The 16,694-nt window shown below is 48.5% G+C and overlaps 1 protein-coding gene across 1 annotated transcript in view; it reads left to right on the top strand.

Moving 5' to 3' along the window:
• The window catches only part of LOC118534997 (thyroglobulin), a 104,993-nt gene that overhangs the window by 34,514 nt on the left and 53,785 nt on the right, over nt 1-16,694 (top strand). Inside the window, exons 10-13 of the mRNA XM_036091135.2 lie at nt 602-766; nt 9,220-9,285; nt 11,146-11,226; nt 15,920-16,057. Coding sequence (XP_035947028.2) covers nt 602-766; nt 9,220-9,285; nt 11,146-11,226; nt 15,920-16,057 — 450 coding nt within the window. The remainder of the gene's footprint in view (nt 1-601; nt 767-9,219; nt 9,286-11,145; nt 11,227-15,919; nt 16,058-16,694) is intronic.

Genomic DNA, 16,694 nt, shown 5'->3' with positions numbered 1-16,694 from the left:
ATCCAGAGACAAGGAGTTCACTTCCTAATAGGCAAGTGCTATTGGTGCATGGTTTTTCCTAGTTCCTTACTTGGAATCTGAGTACTCCTTTCTCAGTCCCTTCAAAGTTGACATGTTCATGCACGTGTGTGTGTGTGTGTGTGTATGTGTGTGTGAGAGAGAGAGAGAAAGAGAGAGAAAGAGAAGAGAGACAGAAGCTTCTGTTTATTTGCTTGAAGCCTCAAAAAGATCACTCTGTGGGATAGGGGGTAGAGAATGAGGACAGAGGACTCTGACACTAAGATCCCCAGTGGTATTGAAGACATCGTTGCTACTGACCCATGAAGAAGGGTTCTAATGGAGGAGGAAAGGTTCAGCAGGGCCGGCATGGGGGTGGCCCTCCCTTTGGGAATTTGCCACTATGACAAGTTCAGAACTATCAGGGAAGAGGAACACAATTGAAAACCAGGCTGCTGAGTTCCAGTGTCCATCCCTGTGTGCTCCGAAGGCATCATTACCTGTCCCCATCCTCCAAGCGTCTCAGGGCACAGACGTGAGTCCCTAAAAGGGCCCTCCTTGTTCTTCATCACATCAACCTCTCCTCTCTCTCATGACTCTGCAGGTCCCATCATCTGTGGGTTGCTGAGCTCCCCCGATGTCCTGCTTTGCAATGTCAAGGACTGGAGGGACCCCGCTAAAGCCCAGGCTAATGCCACATGTCCTGGTGTGACGTACGACCGGGGGAGCCGCCAGGTGACATTGCGTCTGGGAGGCCAGGAGTTCCAGAGTAAGTCTCTGCCTTCTGCCTGACTTCTTTCAAAATGCATTTTCCTCACCACAAGGTCTGCCATTCCTCTCCTAGGAGCCCTCTCTGTACCCTAAGAGAGTTACAATTCTGAAAAGAAATGGTACCAAAGATGTACATAAAACCCAACCAGAGCATCTCAGCAGCTCTGCCAAGGCTGCCGGTTGGCTGGAGGGAGGCCGGCTCAGCTGGGCAGCATCACTGTGGCAGGTGGTCCCAACTACACAGCCCCTGCTGATTACAGGCAGTAGAAGGGGCTCTGCGCCCCACCGCGTGGGCTCCTTTGACAGAAATAACCATTCAGCTTGCTCCATCCTCCTCTTTCAGAAGTTCTTCCAGCACTTTCCACAAACTTATAAGCATTAAATCTAGAAGTGACTCTGAGATCATCTGCCCACCCCCTCATTTTACAGGGATGGGCATTAGCGTCTGAGACCCCATGGTGAGCAGTCAGATCTCCTCTCTGCCTACCCCCGCCCTGTCCCCTCAGCAGGTCTCCATCAGGGAAGACCTCTGAGCTGAGGACTGACCACACTGGCACGACTCCTTGTGGTCAGGACTGGCGGGCTTAGGATCCCCAGAAGCTCATTAGAAATACGGATTCTTGGGTCCCACCCCAGACCCGCAGGGTGGCCCCAGGAATCTGTTCGAACAAGCTGTCTGGAGAATGCTATGCCTGCTGAGTTTGAGAAGTTTGAGAAGCACTGACTAGGTGACCTGGCAGTTTCCTTCCAACCTGAACAGTCAGAGTTTATGGTGAGAACCGGACTCGGGATCACTCACTCCCGGTTCCTCCGTGAGGCTGGCCGAAGCCCAGCTTCATCCTGCCTCCTCTCTGTTTTTCTGCCAGCATGGGGTTCCACCCCACCCTCTGCGCTGGGAGGGCTGAAAGCAGGGCAGGTGTCAGCCAGATAGGGCAGGGAAGGGGACTAAGGGGGGAGAGGGTGTCAAAGAGCCCTTGGAGGCTTCCTGTCTTTAGGAGACGTTGGTCCTTCAAGAGTTGGCATCCACTATCTCCTGCCTCTAGAAGTTTGCAAGACCTACTTCTCAGTGTAGGCAGTGTAGGCAGCTCTCGGCCATCAGAACCCCGGGGCTCACCCACATACCCCCAACATAGTGCCTGGAGGGAGAGGAACTGCTTTCAATTCTCCCCATTTTACAGCTGAAGAAACCGAGGTACACTGAAAATGAAGTCTTGTTAAGGGCTCCGAGCTTCCAAGGAGAAGGACTGGGACCCGAAAGCAGGCAATATGGCTCCAGAGCTGATATTCTTACCCGCTCCTCTCTACAGGCACTTACAGATAATACGTCTGTTTGAGAGGAACTCTGTAGGGGGCCTGACACATAGTATTAATGTTAGATAATATTATTATCATATTTTGACTTTGTCATTATCTTTTGTTTTTTTAAGAACTGGACCCGTGTCTTAATAATTTCTGGATTCACACCATCCAGCCTAAAACCTGGCATAGAGAATATATATAATATCTATGGAATGAATATTTACCAAAGCCTGGACAAAAAATATTGCCTAATTAGGTGGAATTCCATGAGGCTTAGTGTTTTTTGGGGGTAAATAAAATCAAATCGCTTATTTACATGTTGGATAGTAAACATATGGTATCCATTATTCTGAGAGGTAGCCCCGGGTAAAAACAAGCATTTGCAGAAAGACGTATGATATATTCATGGGCAATAAATCCAGAGTGAGTTGCTTCACATGGAGCATGTGCTTGGTATGTGCCCAAAAATAAAGAATGTGTCCTTGCCTGGCCTCCCTGAGAAGGAGTGATTACCAAATGACTTTTGAAGTTTTGGGTTGTTTTTCTTCCAATGCCCTGTGTATATGTGTATATTTTAGGGTATGGACAAAGCTTTAAGAAAGGTACCCTTTGATGGGGATTTCAGGCACTCCGAAGTATATCCGTGGTGTTCCAAATTGGGGGTTGCCTTATACACAGACTGACCAGGAGGCCCTTTCCAACTGGGAACAATAGGGCACAAATGTTCTCTGCCACAGTAATAGGTCACTCTTCAAGTACAATGAGTCCCTGGGAAAAGAAATGTGGTTTAAATTCTTACTAAAATGTGAATAGCCGATAGACTCCCTTTTCTAACAATAGATATTTATAGAGGGAAAGAGGAGTGAGGATCCCATGGATCTAGACAGCCGCAGGGAGGCCACAAAATGGATCAAAAGCACATGGGAAGGATCTAAGGACAATAATGATGAACTCTGTCTGTCACAGCCTCTGCCTTCCCATTTAGCCATTGATTAGATGCTCATTAAAATACGGACTCTGGAATCAGACCCCAGAATTCAAATTCCAGTGTGAATGCTTACTCCTTGTATGAACTTTCTGGGCCTTGGCCTTCCCAGTTATAAAATGTAGATAATGATGACTTTGGATCCTTGGGAGGTTGGAAGGATTGAAGGAGGAATATGTGGTGAAACATTGGGAGTGATGCCGGGAGCAAGGTGGGGACTCCGTAGATGCTAGAGATTATGGAGCAGTGGCCTGCATTGAAAATCCTGGAGATGATTTCTTCTTTTCTCCTCCAGCTCTGTGGCCTTGCTCAAAGCACTTCACCTCTTTGAGCCTCAGGGTCTCCATCTGTAAAATGGGGGCACACTTTTTTACATATTAGAGAATGAAGTGCTAACATGCTCTATGGGCTGTAGTTTAAGGCATGGTTTCTGAACCTCAAGTCCCTGATCCCCTGACAGCACATCCCACAGAGGCACCCTATAGGACTTCTAGTCTGGACATCCCCTTTCATTGATCAGCTCACCGGCACTCTGAGAGTCTGGTCCAACAGGTGGCCTGGCTAATGGAGAATTAGCATTTATGTACAAAGTGTAAGTGAATTGATTCCCATTTGTAAGTAATTGCAACTCAACAGAATACACTAAATTCAAACAGGAAGCACATCAGTATCCATTTTGCATTTTACAAAACACTTTCACCCCCTTGGGCTCACCGATCCTTTTGATACTTAAGTGAGGCAGCTGGTTACATCACAGTTTTACCCAGGAGAGTGCAGTTCCAAGCTGTGATGTGTCATACTTAAAGAAACTGTCTTTGCATGAAGTGCAATAGCTGGGACCTAAACCTTAGGCTTTGGAGACCAGGACTGTCAATTGAAGCTCTCCCCCACCTCACCCCGTGGTGCCACTTGCTTGTATAACTTGTGTTGTCCCAGCCAATTAAGGAGTCCAGTAATGGACATTCCTCTGGGCTCACTTTGCTCCAGACATTGGGTCATTAATGTCAGCGACTTACACGTTCTACTTCAAGGATTTTCAAGGGCTGTGGGGAGAAGGGGACAAAAGGCCCTGGGAAAGCGGGAAGGTCAGGGGTGAGTTGCGGAGGTGGTCTGGGTGGGCATGAACAGCCTTAGAGGAGGGAGTTGTTGAGCTCACTTGTCCGTCACTTGTCCTGAGAGCTTGCTGAGTGTGGGCACCAGGCCAAGAACTGAGGTACAGACAGGGAGGAGTGGTCTCTGTGTTGGAAGGAGCTCGAAGGTTAGCTGGGGTGACAGGAAGATTATTGACGTACAGTGGGCCCTGTTTGCCCGTCTTAGTGGACTGACGAAGGTTCACAGAACTCAGAATTCTCTTTTTGTGCATTTTTCCTTGTTTGTTAAGCCAACCAAATATCAGTTCAACAAAAAAATACACCCACAAACAAACAACCCTACAAATCCCCCAGGGGCCATTTTATCCCATACAAAGACCCAGGGCTTTTCTTGGTTGTGAGGTTTCTCTTTCCCATCATCAGATTTCTGTTTAAATATTACTCTCAAGAGAGGAATCCACCCAGAGTCTGCGTCTCCCAAATTGCCAATGGGCATCTCTGGATGTTTCAACTATTTGGTGCTGGCTGGATCCATCTTTCCATTTCTAAGGGAAAAGGCTTAGAAAGCTCTGGAACTGCTTATGTCTTCTTTCTCACAATGTCTTGAAGTGCAAATGAATGAAAAATAGGCAGATTAAATGTCCCTTACTGCCCATAGGGACTTAACATTTGACAGGAAAAACAGGCCTTGGTGGAACACTCCTGGGTTTATTCTGAATCCCAAAGGCTTCATGCTTCAGGCAATGGTGAGGCTCAGGCTGATGGCTGGCGTCCTCTTCATAGGAGTCTGTTTTGTATCAATGCTTGCCATCGTCTTGGGGTGCTGGGAGCTAGGTGGAGAAACTTACAATGCCTCTGGGATGCTCACTGTCTCCAAATGCATTTGGAGTAGACGTCTGATGGGCAGCTACAAATAGGATGACCCTATTATAGTTATTTATAATAGCTGTCATGTGCTTTGCACTAAGCAGAGCCTGAGACAAGGATTCAGGAATGCAGTTTATCAGGAAGGCAAGGAATAGAAGGTGGACTCTGGAACCCAGGCTTTCTAGTTTGGGATGCTGCCCACTCCCAGGCTGTAGATTCAAACTAACCATCCTAGACACAGCGCATGACCTCTGCAGAAGTGTCCTGAAGTAAGTTAAGACCACGTGACACCCACCAACCTTCAGGAATCAGGCTCCATGCCAAACCCCAAAACTTCTAAATGTGTATGTATTCCTGCTGCCTTGATTATGGAGAGAGAGGTAATGAGTCAGAGCATGGAGGCCTGTTTGGGTCACAGGGATGTTCTAACTCAGCTGTCATGGAAGGAATGGCACAAATGTCTGGATAGTCAAAACGTTTTACCTTAAAATATTGTTCAGCAGGGAAGAGGCAGAATCACGTTTGCTTCTGTTCTATGCGCCTCCTCACAATCGACAATGTTGAGCTGGGGAAGTTTTGGGGAATGGAGGGACGCTTTGGGGGTCTACATTAGGAAAGCTGATATGGTGGCCAGCCTTCCTGTGCTTGGGAAGGTAATGCTCTGTGTTTGCTTGGCGGGCCCTGAGTATCGTTGATTACTCTGTTTTCCTTATTCATTCCTCCTTGCACTCATTAATGTGCTGAACACCAGTTCTGCAGCAGGGATTATGTCAGCTGTTGGTGATATAAAGAGGAATAAGTCCCCATTCCTGAAGTCCGAAAGCTCTAGTACATTCAATGGACAGTTACAGTCAAGTATGAGATTAAAGACAGAGGTGCTTGTTGAGTGCGTTGTGCAAATCTAGAGGAAGGGCATAGAACCCAGCCAGAGGGTTCATGGGGGCCTTTTAGAAGGAGGTGGCGCGAGTGCTGATTCTTAAAGAATGAATAGAGAGGTTAACCAAGTGAAAGGGGATGAGAGTTCTCGAGTGCAGTGATGCAGAAGGCTGGAAGCATGCATTAGGTGGAAGTGGAAAGATGGGCCCCTTGGAGACAGCACGTAGCTGTTCACACTGCCAAGAACCAGATCCCAGGGAAGTGAATTCCAAAATGTGCAGTAACTATTGCAGGACTGGAGGGAGGATCGCCTTTGGGGAGGATACCCTGGTGCTGTGTGGCTGGGGAGGTGGGAGGGAGTCAAGGGAACCAGGGAAAGTCTGTGATGAGGCCTGAGCCAAGACGGAGGGTCCCGCGGCAGGGCCGGATTTGAGACCAGTTTGGGGAACAGCCTGGTTGGATGTAGAGGTTAATGCAGGGGAGGAGGATGGCTCTGAGAGAGTGGCCAGGAAGGAAAGGGTGCCCTTGACTGACTTGGAAAGTAGGAGGAGGTGAGTGTGGATGTAGAAATGGGGTGGGGAGTGGGAAAGACAAGAGAGAGGGCGATGCCATGCCCTTCACTCCCGTGGCCTCTGTGCACACCTATGGAGACCTGGCAATTGGATCAGTAGTTAAAACCCCCAGGGCATTATCACTTTGTCTGTGGTGATTTACAAGCATCTACACGTCAGTCTGTAGATGTTGGTCAGGTGGCTTTCTGGATCTACCAAGTGCTCAACTTTTTGTGTGCTGAATTTAACTGAATTCCACTGGATTGAATGGTGTTGAAATGAGCCAAAACCAAGGATGAGGTTAAGACTAACCATATTTTCCAGGCCAGAGCCACAGGGCTCTATTGCCTCAAGATGACAAAAAGTGAGTAAGAAGATCCCATTCTCACCACAGTTCAGTGCATTCTGGCCCCAAAATAGAGCGTGAGACCTGTGTGCACCTATGTGGAGCACCTGTTCTTCTCTGGGTGATGGAGGGCACCTATAATTGTCCTTGCCACTCAATGAAAAGCAGGACACATCTACCATACCACATCAAGATGTTCTGGACAACATGAGAGGCTCACCCACTCACCCAAGTCAGAAATAGGAACTGCTGAGTGATGAAGAAATCCTTGAGGGATTATTGCTCTTGAAAAGGGGCAGCGACGGAGATGTGGACTAATACTTATTGAGGGTCCATGATCTAAATGCTCAGTAGTATCCCATGGTAAACTACTTTGTAAAGTGGTCCTCGGTTTCAGTCTTAGATTTGAGAGCAATAAAGTGCCCTAGAATTAAGATGTTGTTTCTCCTACTTCTACAGGATAAAAAAGAATCCTAATGCATAGCCTAAACTATTTGGAAAATTTTACTTTATTTATTTATTGTATTTACATCTATGTTACCAAAAGGATATCTATATATATCTATCTATCTACATCTATCTATCTATCTATCTATCTATCTATCTATCTATCTATCCCTCCATCCTTTTGAAGAGTCAGTATACCAATTAGATTTGGGTGTAAAAATATTTAAGAAACAAATTCTCTAATTTCCCTTGGGGCAAGGTCCAAAGTCCCCTCGCCTGCCCTTCATCATAAGCAAATGTGATCAAGAAAGATGACAGAAGCAGAGCAGATTGAGCAGATGGCCCCCTGCTCTGTGTTGGTGTCAGAAAGTATATGGTGGGCTCCCCTGTAGGGTGTACAATGAGTTTTAAATTTTCAGAGATCCAACTCTAGATCTCCCAGATATCATAGGTTTCAATTTCCCCAAATTTTTACAAGTGGCATCCACCCTCTGAGGAGGGCAAGAAGAGAATAATGAGTAGGTTTTTTAAGGAAACGTGTAATCCCAACATTGGGCAGTGTGAGACGTTCTAGAATTGTTGTTTATTCCCATTTTAGAAGTAAAACCAAATGGAAGTGCAACTCAATATTTTTGGCTAACCCCCTGTCATAGAGCATGGTCATTCTTGTAAGGGGGGGGCTCATGACTTTAATAGCTACGTTTTCCAAATCTTTCACTGTTTAATTAAACCTTTTTAAACCTCCTTAAACACCTCTCTAAACGCAAGAAGCTTTACAGATGTTTGCCATTTTGGATGGACAGAATTCTAAAATATGTTATCCTCTCTTTAGCATGGTGATTAAGAGCATGGGATATAGAGCGAAGCAAGTGGGATTTGAATTCTGGCATTAGCCTCTCTGGATTTTGATCTGCACCTGGAAATTAGGGACAAAAACACCTACCTATGAGGTTTAAATGAAGCAATATCTGGAAGGTGTTCATCATAGTGTTGGGCCAATGGCAATGACTTAATAATAATCGACTATAATAATACATGGTTCTTGGGGCGCCTGGGTGGCTCAGTTGGTTAAGTGTCTGCCTTCGGCCCAGGTCCTGATCCCAGGGTCCTGGGATCGAGCCCCGCATTGGGCTCCCTGCTCCGCGGGAAGCCTGCTTCTTCCTCTCCCACCCCTCCTGCTTGTGTTCCCTCTTTCGATGTGTCTCTCTCTGTCAAATAAATAAATAAAATCTTAAAAAATAATAATACGTGGTTCTTAATGATAATTAACACAATGTGGTTACTTCTTGAGTTCTCAGGTTGTGAATCATGTGTTTCCTGCCATGTGTGGGGTCATTTGCCTCCAGAATCTGTGCTTTCTGAGCTCTTTTCCCAGCCTTTCATAGCGCAGGATCTTAGGGCTGCGCAGAGGCGAGAGAGGCAAACACAACCATCAAGGCAAAGCTAGTCTCATCTGGATGATTCCGGAGAAGTGTAGTATGGCAGAAAGGAAAACTGAATAATATTAGTGATGAATCTAATAATGGCAGCTACCCATCATAGGGTGCTTACCAAATGTTGAGGGCTACAGAAGTCAGTTTACCCCATTCCCACCCTCACAATTACCGTCCCCATTTGCCCACGAAGCAAGAGTCTCAGAGGGCTTACTTGGACAATTAACACAGCACCCGAGTCTCTACAGGCTTGGTTCTCTTTCGGCCAATCCCCCGTTCCTTCAGTGACTCTCTCACGGTTTCCGGGCCCCTCCCCATGATAATCTCTTGGGTGCCCCACATGAGACACCCAGGGCCTGACCAGCTCTGGTTTTGTACCAGGGAACTGGAAGACAGCTCCATGATGCTCTCTTTTTGGGGCGTGCACCTTGATAGGAAACAGAGTTCTCAGGTCGGGAGGGGGCCCGTGTGGGAGAGGTGGGTCAGCGTGGCCGTGGTGGGCCCCCGTGAGAATAAGCACACTCAAGCTCATGAAAATAAACATCTGTCTTTGCAGTTCCAGCAGCCGTGGAAGGAACTCCAGACACCGTTACCAGCTTCCAGCAGGTTTATCTCTGGAAAGGTGAGCTGTGGGGCGGAGGGGGTGAGCGGGACACGGATTACACCAGACTTTCTGGCCCCACCTCTCATTCATGGGGGCACCCTGTTCCGTGGAGAGAAAACAGTAGAGATTTGCTTTCCAAATGAGTGCTCTGTGTGGCATAGAAGGGCCTGATTCTCATCAGATAAGATGCCAAACCCTAGAAGAAACATGAAAAGTGTAGAAGCCCCAGAAAGGAAGGGGGAAGGAAGCATGGCTTCCTGTGAGATCAGGTTTGCTGACCCAGAGCTGTCCTTGTTATGGGGAGGGAGCTCTGAGGCCGCTGCTGGCCAGGGAGACATTTCTCCAGGAGACTCGGCCACAGGGCTTGCTCCCCCTGAGGTCAGGGTGAGGGGACGTGTTCCCCCATGGTGGTGACATGTCCCCTGCTTAGAGGTAGTGCCCTTGTGTGTGCGTGGGGCAGGCTGGGGCTCCAGATAAAACCCACATTCAGCATCTCCTTTCTGCTTTGTTTGTCCTCCTCTGAATTCGCTGAGCATTGACCAAGTGCCTACTCAGAGCGGGGACAGTGCAAGGCATTTGGGATGAGTCTGAGTAGGATGGGATGAGAGAGATGGGCGAGGCACAGCCTTCACCTGTAGGGAGTTCCAGCCTCAAGAGGCAGCAGGTGCAGCGGACCCATACAAGCCCTGGCCATGGGGCTAGTGGGAGGATGGGGACAGATCCCGCCCCACATCACTTCCCTCCTCTTCCCGGGATCCCTCCTCACCCTTGTTGGGTGCCCATAGAGACAGGACTGGTGGCCTGTTTCTGTGCCTGTGAAGGGAGATAGTGGGAAGGAGCACAGAGTGTGGGGTGGAGTCACTGGGTGTGATTTCTGGTTGCATTACTCACCGCCTTGCGGCCTCGTGCACATCAGTTATCCCAGCCCTGTCTCCTCACGGGCAGCATGACAATAAGAGCGCTTGCCCGCACACAGCTGCGTGAGCTCGGGCAAGGGGGCGCAGTGCCTAGTGCATCCTGGCTGCTAACTCACGCTGGTGGAGGCGAGGATGGATGGAGGGCATGAGGAAGAAGGAGGAAGAAAAGGAGGGACAGGAGAAAAAGAAAAGGAGGGTGCCCACCATATTCTCATTTTAAAGTGATTTAATGAGATTATACACTTCTTTTCTCATTTGGCCTCCTTATAAGGTAGCTATATAAGGGGATAGCATTTTATTCATTTTGCAGACAAGAACAACCAGGCATGGAGAGGTTCGGTGAAATGCCCCCTGGGTTCCTGGGGTGGGACCCAGACTCTGGCTCCAAGTTCATTGCTTCCTAGTTATCAGACATTTCTGACAAATAAGCTGCTAGCTGGCGAAGAATTAGGATATTTGCCGCCCTGAGCAGAAGCACCCAAAAGCTTGTCTGATGCCCTGTTCTCCCCATAGGCTCACTCTGTTTTCACAGAAGACAAGTTCCAACTTGGAGATTTTATTTAATTTTTTCAAATTCTAACTCATCTACTTTCCACTTGTATATTCTGGGATAAGTTACTTCATCTTTACACATCTCTGTTTTCTCAAGAGTAAATGACAATCTCACTCCCTACCTTCACAGGGCATTGTAAAGACCATATTTATGAACACATTTCGTTAGTTTTGCGATGAATCATTTCAATACCGAGGACAATAATGATTCTGTTAATGAGAGGTTGACTGATGTTTCATCAAAGGCCAAAGAGTATAGGTCTCTGCTACTGGATTTGTTCCAGATCCTGTCTTGGGCACCTGGATATGGACTGTGAGGATTTCCCACATTGCCATTTTGTTGACAAGAGGAGTACCTCCCTTTTCCCACCCAACAGAACAACAACAATCTTTTTTTTTTCCTTCCTAGATTCTGACATGGGGTCCCGGTCTGAGTCTCTGGGATGTAGAAGAGACATGGAACCCAGGCCAGACTCTCCAACGGAAACAGGTATCAACCCCAAACCTTTTTCTATACTTGGGTGCCTGGCTGTGGAGATAAGAGGGTGATGCCAAGCGTCTGATCCGAGCAGGGCCCCATTAGCATCCCTGCACGCTGCAGCCAGGGCCTTCCCTCTCAGCTCTTAACCCAGTTATTCACTTCACAATTGCGGACAGCTCCTCAGAGCTGGGAGACTGGCACAGAAAGTAAAGTGAAATCATGGCAGAATCATCATTGGTCCTGGAAAAGAAAACGACCATAACAACAAAACCCAGCAAGAACTGTTCAGGAGCAAGCTTCCGCTGACTGTGGTCAGGGAGTGTAAACGAAATGTACAGATTCTGGAATTGTTTCGTGAATGAGATTTCTAGAGAGTCTTTTGAGAAAGGGTCATTTTACTCCATGGAGTAATCCATACATTATGGATGTATGTAATCCATACATTAATAGGGACAGAATGTATGTGCCGAGACACTGTATCCCTAGCATGTGCAACTGTGATTTCTTAGGTGGAGCTACAACTCAGTGTGGGAGCAGGGAGGAGGGGGGAGAGGGAGAGGAAGGAGGAGGAGGAGGAGGAAGAGCAGGGGAGGGTAGGGAAGGGTAGGGTTGGGTAGGGTGGAGTAGACAGGGGAAGGGAGAGGGGAGCACAGGGGAGGCAGCGTGGCACCATGGGAGGAACACCACATTGCAAAGCAGATAGATTAGGGCTTGAGCCACTTTTTTTTTGCTACTTACACTAACTGCACAGCTGTGGGTACTTTGCTCACCTTCTAAGAGCCTTGATTCATCATGTGTAGAATGTACCTCACTTTCCACTAATCCAATTATAGTACATGCTGGGTAAAACACCTGGCACATTGCCTGGTACTTAACAGATGCCACCCAAATCGTAGCTTCTCATTCCCAGGGCTTCTGTCCAGCTCAAATGACATAAGGCACAAAACCCACCCCAAATGGGGCTCATCCCATAGTAGTTTGGCTGTCTGAGTTCATTCTGCATTCATAGAGTTGCAGGACCCGAGGGCTGTGCCCTGGTTTAGAGTACAGGTTCTCAGACCAGGAGAACAGGCTCTAAACCCCAGCTCTGACCCCGTCTGCCTGTGCAACCCTGAGTCACCTTCCCTGAGCCTCAGTTTCTCCCTCAGTAAAGGAGAGAGAGAGAAAGAGCAGTCCGCATGAGCCGGGGCAATTGTGGGAATTAGAGTAGGGAATGCTGAAAATTACAGTGGCACCGAGCAGGTGCTCAAAAATGGGTGGTTGTTATTCTGTGGTGGCCGTGGTATTGGTGGTGATGATCCTAGCACTGAGCCTGGCTCATGGCAAGGCTTCTGTAAAGTTCTGTCCCCAGTCCTCTCTCTTCCTGCATTGCGTGTCAGTCAGCAGGTCCCCGTGTGGCATGGCAACTAGGGTCAGAGTACATACTCCTGTCCAGTGCTCTTCACGGTGGTGTGTTCTGCACCTTCGGAGGTCTTCCCGTGGAAGTGTTAATTTTGCCAGCAGGGTGGTGGGAGTGGGTGGGTGGGCGCCTGCGCAGGAGGCTGCCCCTCCTTGCTCTCATAAGCAAGCACGTGGCTGGGTTCCTTCTGCACAATGACCTGGACCCTTACCTTTCTGATCTTTGCCCAAGCAAATTGGCAGCTTTGTTTTGCCTTGGGAGCCTCCTGAACATGTGGCTGGCTGGCGTTCAAGTTAATCTGCTGCCAGCCTTCATTTTTCTGCTGAAGCAAGGGTGAGTTCAACACTCACCTGGGAGGGGAGCAGAAGAGAGCAAGCCCCCTTCTTGAGCCTCCGGGTGGCAGGGCCTCCATCTGGTGCTTCATATGCATCATCTTGCAGAGGTTAGGGCAACTCTGCTGACTGGTGTCATTGTTCCCACTTTATCAGTGAGACGCACGAGGCCTCTAGTGCTTCAGTATCACCTGGTTAAGCGAGTCCAGCACTGACTAAGCAGCGCCAGGACTCAAGCTGTGGTCAGCTGCCTCCGAAGCCTGGGTTCTTCTAGAACACCAGCCATTCCCTGGCACAGTGTGGGCTCCAGAGCTGAGTCCTAGTGGCCCCGGCTGACGGAGCAGACGGGTTTTGTTTGATTGGCGGAGCACACTTCTTCTTCTTTTTTTTTTTTTTTAAACTGAGCCAATATTTTTTAACTTGGGAGATTTTATATAAAAATTGAGATTTCAAGCTTCTCTAGAGAAAAACAGAGGAAAAGCTTTGGCAAAACTAGCTTCAAATTTCTGCCTGGCGACCGTCCTCTGAGCTGAGTTGTGCTGCCCTTGCCATCAGGGACCAGCTCGCCCGTTGGCCCCAGTCCCTGCCTAGCACCAGGCACCCCTGCTGGCCTGCCTCCCCTGGGGCATTTGTGTTTGGGGCTCCCCCACCTTAGCAGAGCCGCGGGGCGGGGGGAGCAGAGAGCTCGTGGCAAGGTACAGGTGAATGACTTCTGTAAAATCCATCATTATACCCTGCGTCGGTCCACATCTACGGAACCATCACACGACTCTCACAGGAAGGACCCCCCCCCCGACTCCTCCCACCAGAAGGGGAGCTGGGCCCCCCCGCCCAAGACCTTGGAGGGAATCAGGGTGAATGGACCCAGCTCTGCTCGGTTTTCCCTTTCTCGGCTGATTACATTCCTGGGCTGAGGAAGATAACACCCCTGCAGGAGAGACCCCTTTGATCCACTCCTGTAAGGCTGGCTGGGCCCAGGCCCACTTTCCTGCCTTGTTTACCTGGCCTGTGCTCTTCGGTGTCCCCCAGAACGGCCTCCTGGTTCAGAGCACAGTGAGGATTGTCCCCTTTCTGCTCCAGGTCACTTCAATTAGCCTGAGTGTTTGAGACACACACAGGGAAGCCAGCAAGAACAGCCTCCTATCTGGCAAGGCCGGTATCGACCTCCTTGCATTCAGGGGGAGGGCAAAGTTTGGAGAGAACAAGAGGAAGATGAAGTCTTCCTAATATGGCACGTAAACCAAACAAACTGAGTGGCTACGTGTTCGTTCTCTCATCCACCAGACAGACAGTTTTTGAGCACAAACACTGTGCCCTCAGACATTCACAGACTAGCGAGAATTCCCAGATGCCGGCCGCTGCGTGACAACATGGCAATGGCTCTAAGGGGCAGGTGTCAGGTGCAGTGAGTATGCAGGGCCGGAGGATGCTAGGTGCCCCAAAGGAGGCAGAAAGGCTTCGCAGAGGAGCCTGGAAGGATCTGCCAGCCATTTCCAGGGAACACTAGGGAGGTGTTCCAGGCAAGAGGAATAGCATGTGCAAAGTCTCCAAGGACAGAGTGGGATTGAAGGAACTTCAAGTTTGCCTTTAGGCCTCTTGTGTTCTTTCCTTTCCTTTCCTTTCCTTTCCTTTCCTTTCCTTTCCTTTCCTTTCCTTTCCTTTCCTTTCTTTCCTTTCCTTTCCTTTCCTTTCCTTTTCTTTTCTTTTCTCTTTTCTTTTCTTTTCTTTTCTTTTCTTTTCTTTTCTTTTCTTTTCTTTCTTACTCTGCTGTCTTAACAGGTGATCTGTGCTTTCCTACCTTGTGCCAGGCATCATGAAGCACAGAGACAGGCATGCAAACTGTCCACTGGACAATTGTGTGAAGTGCAAGAACCCAAGGGGCTGGGGTGGTCCAGAGGAGGGACAGCAACACGGTCTCTGGGGTCTCACCCAGGGCTATCTGGCCTTGGCAGATGTTAGTAAAGCTTTTATCTCCTTTGGCAGTTTCTGTTGGTGAAAAAGTTCAGTCTTCAGGTGCCTGCTCTCCAGAGCATGGAAAGTGGGCTCCTGAGAAGATGCTCAAGCCCAAGGCAGGTCCATGTGGCATGTAATGCTCTAGTCCCTCAGCACTGGTGAGCCTCTTTATAGAGCTACAGAACATCAGAGCCAGAGGGAACAGCATTGGCCTTGAAGTATAGGAGGACTAGGTAGGTGAGGAAGGGGGTGAACATGGACAACAGTCCTGGGGCAGCAAGCAGTGTGGCAAGGCTTCGGGAGTGTAAGTTGAGGCAACTGGAAATAAAGCTTAAAATTCAGGTAGCTTGGACCAAGAAGAAAGCTTGGACTTCTGTCCTGTGGGCAGCAGGGCACCCAGAAAGAGCCTTCAGCCAGCGATCATGGCACATGAAGATACAAGGAGAGACTAAGGGATAGTCAAGTTGGAGCTTTCAGGTGGGGCAGAGCAGAGTTGAAAGTTGTCAGCACAGATGAAGGCTGCCATTTGGGAGAGAGATAGGACTTCTGGTGGCTTCAAAAGATAGGAGCAGCAGTGGTTCAAAGTGATGGATTTGGCCCCACAACTTCCTAATGGTGGAGTGGGGTGCTGTGGTCAGCCCAGACATGTCACGTAGGGCTCTGGGGACATCGGCCAGATATCCTGTGGGAGAAAGTCCTGCCTTGGGTGAAAAGTTGAACCAAATGGCTCCCAAGGTTTCTTCCAAACTAAGATTCTAAGATTTTGCAACTCTATAATTTTTAGGACCTTTTGAAACCTTCTGAACCCTTCCTGCCTGGCTAGACTCCCGGCCCCATGGCCTTCAGACCTGCCCTGACTTCACACAGCCTAAAAACAAGTGTGTGCATGTGTGTCTGTGTGTGTGTGTGAGAGAGAGAGAGCCACACACACACAGTTGGGGGTAGGAGGTGGGGGACAGAGAGAGAGACTCATCGTAGAGATAAAGCAAAGGAAGTTGACTCTCTCCTTCTTCTTTAGATTTGACGACAGAACTTTTCTCCCCTGTGGACCTTAACCAGGTCATTGTCAATGAAAACCAATCCCTGCCCATCCAGCAGCAATGGCTTTTCAAACACTTGTTTTCACCTCAGCAGGCAAACCTGTGGTGCCTGTCTCGTAAGTATCCTCAGACCTCATCCTTCCTCTTCTAGATCCTCTGGTCAGGCAACACAGACCCAGTTTAACAATTCTTGATAAATAGATATGGTGAAACTCAATAGTATAACTCAGGGATCACTTCAGTATTGTACCATCAATAATACAGGAGAAAGATAAGACATAACCTATATCTTCAAGAAGCTTATAGTATAGATCATCTCTACTCTATTCCCAGAACCTATCATCCACTCATCCATCCATCCATCCATCCATCCATCCATCTATCGATCTATCCATACATTCATCCATCATGCATCCTTCCATCCATCCATCCATTCATCCATCATCCATCCATCCATCATCTACCCATCCATCCATCCATCCATCCATTCATCCATTCATCCACCCACCCATCCATCCATTTATCCATCATCCATCCATCCAGCCAGCCAGCCAGCCAGCCTTTACCCAATAGGCATGTGCTATGTTTAGCACATGCTATGTTCTAAACCTTGTGTTTGACATTGGGGATGAGAAAACAAAAGAAGATGAATTAACTATGACCTCTCCCTGTGAGGGAGCTACCATATACCAGTGGAAAAGTCTGACATGGGAGTGGGAGCAGGGGAGATCATTCACAGAGTTCACAAAGTTT

Source organism: Halichoerus grypus, chromosome 5, assembly GCF_964656455.1.
Source record: "Halichoerus grypus chromosome 5, mHalGry1.hap1.1, whole genome shotgun sequence".
In the NCBI taxonomy this organism is placed as follows: Eukaryota; Metazoa; Chordata; class Mammalia; order Carnivora; family Phocidae; genus Halichoerus; species Halichoerus grypus.
The sequence above is the reverse complement of the archived record's forward strand: the minus strand, read 5'-3'. Positions and strand labels throughout refer to the sequence as shown.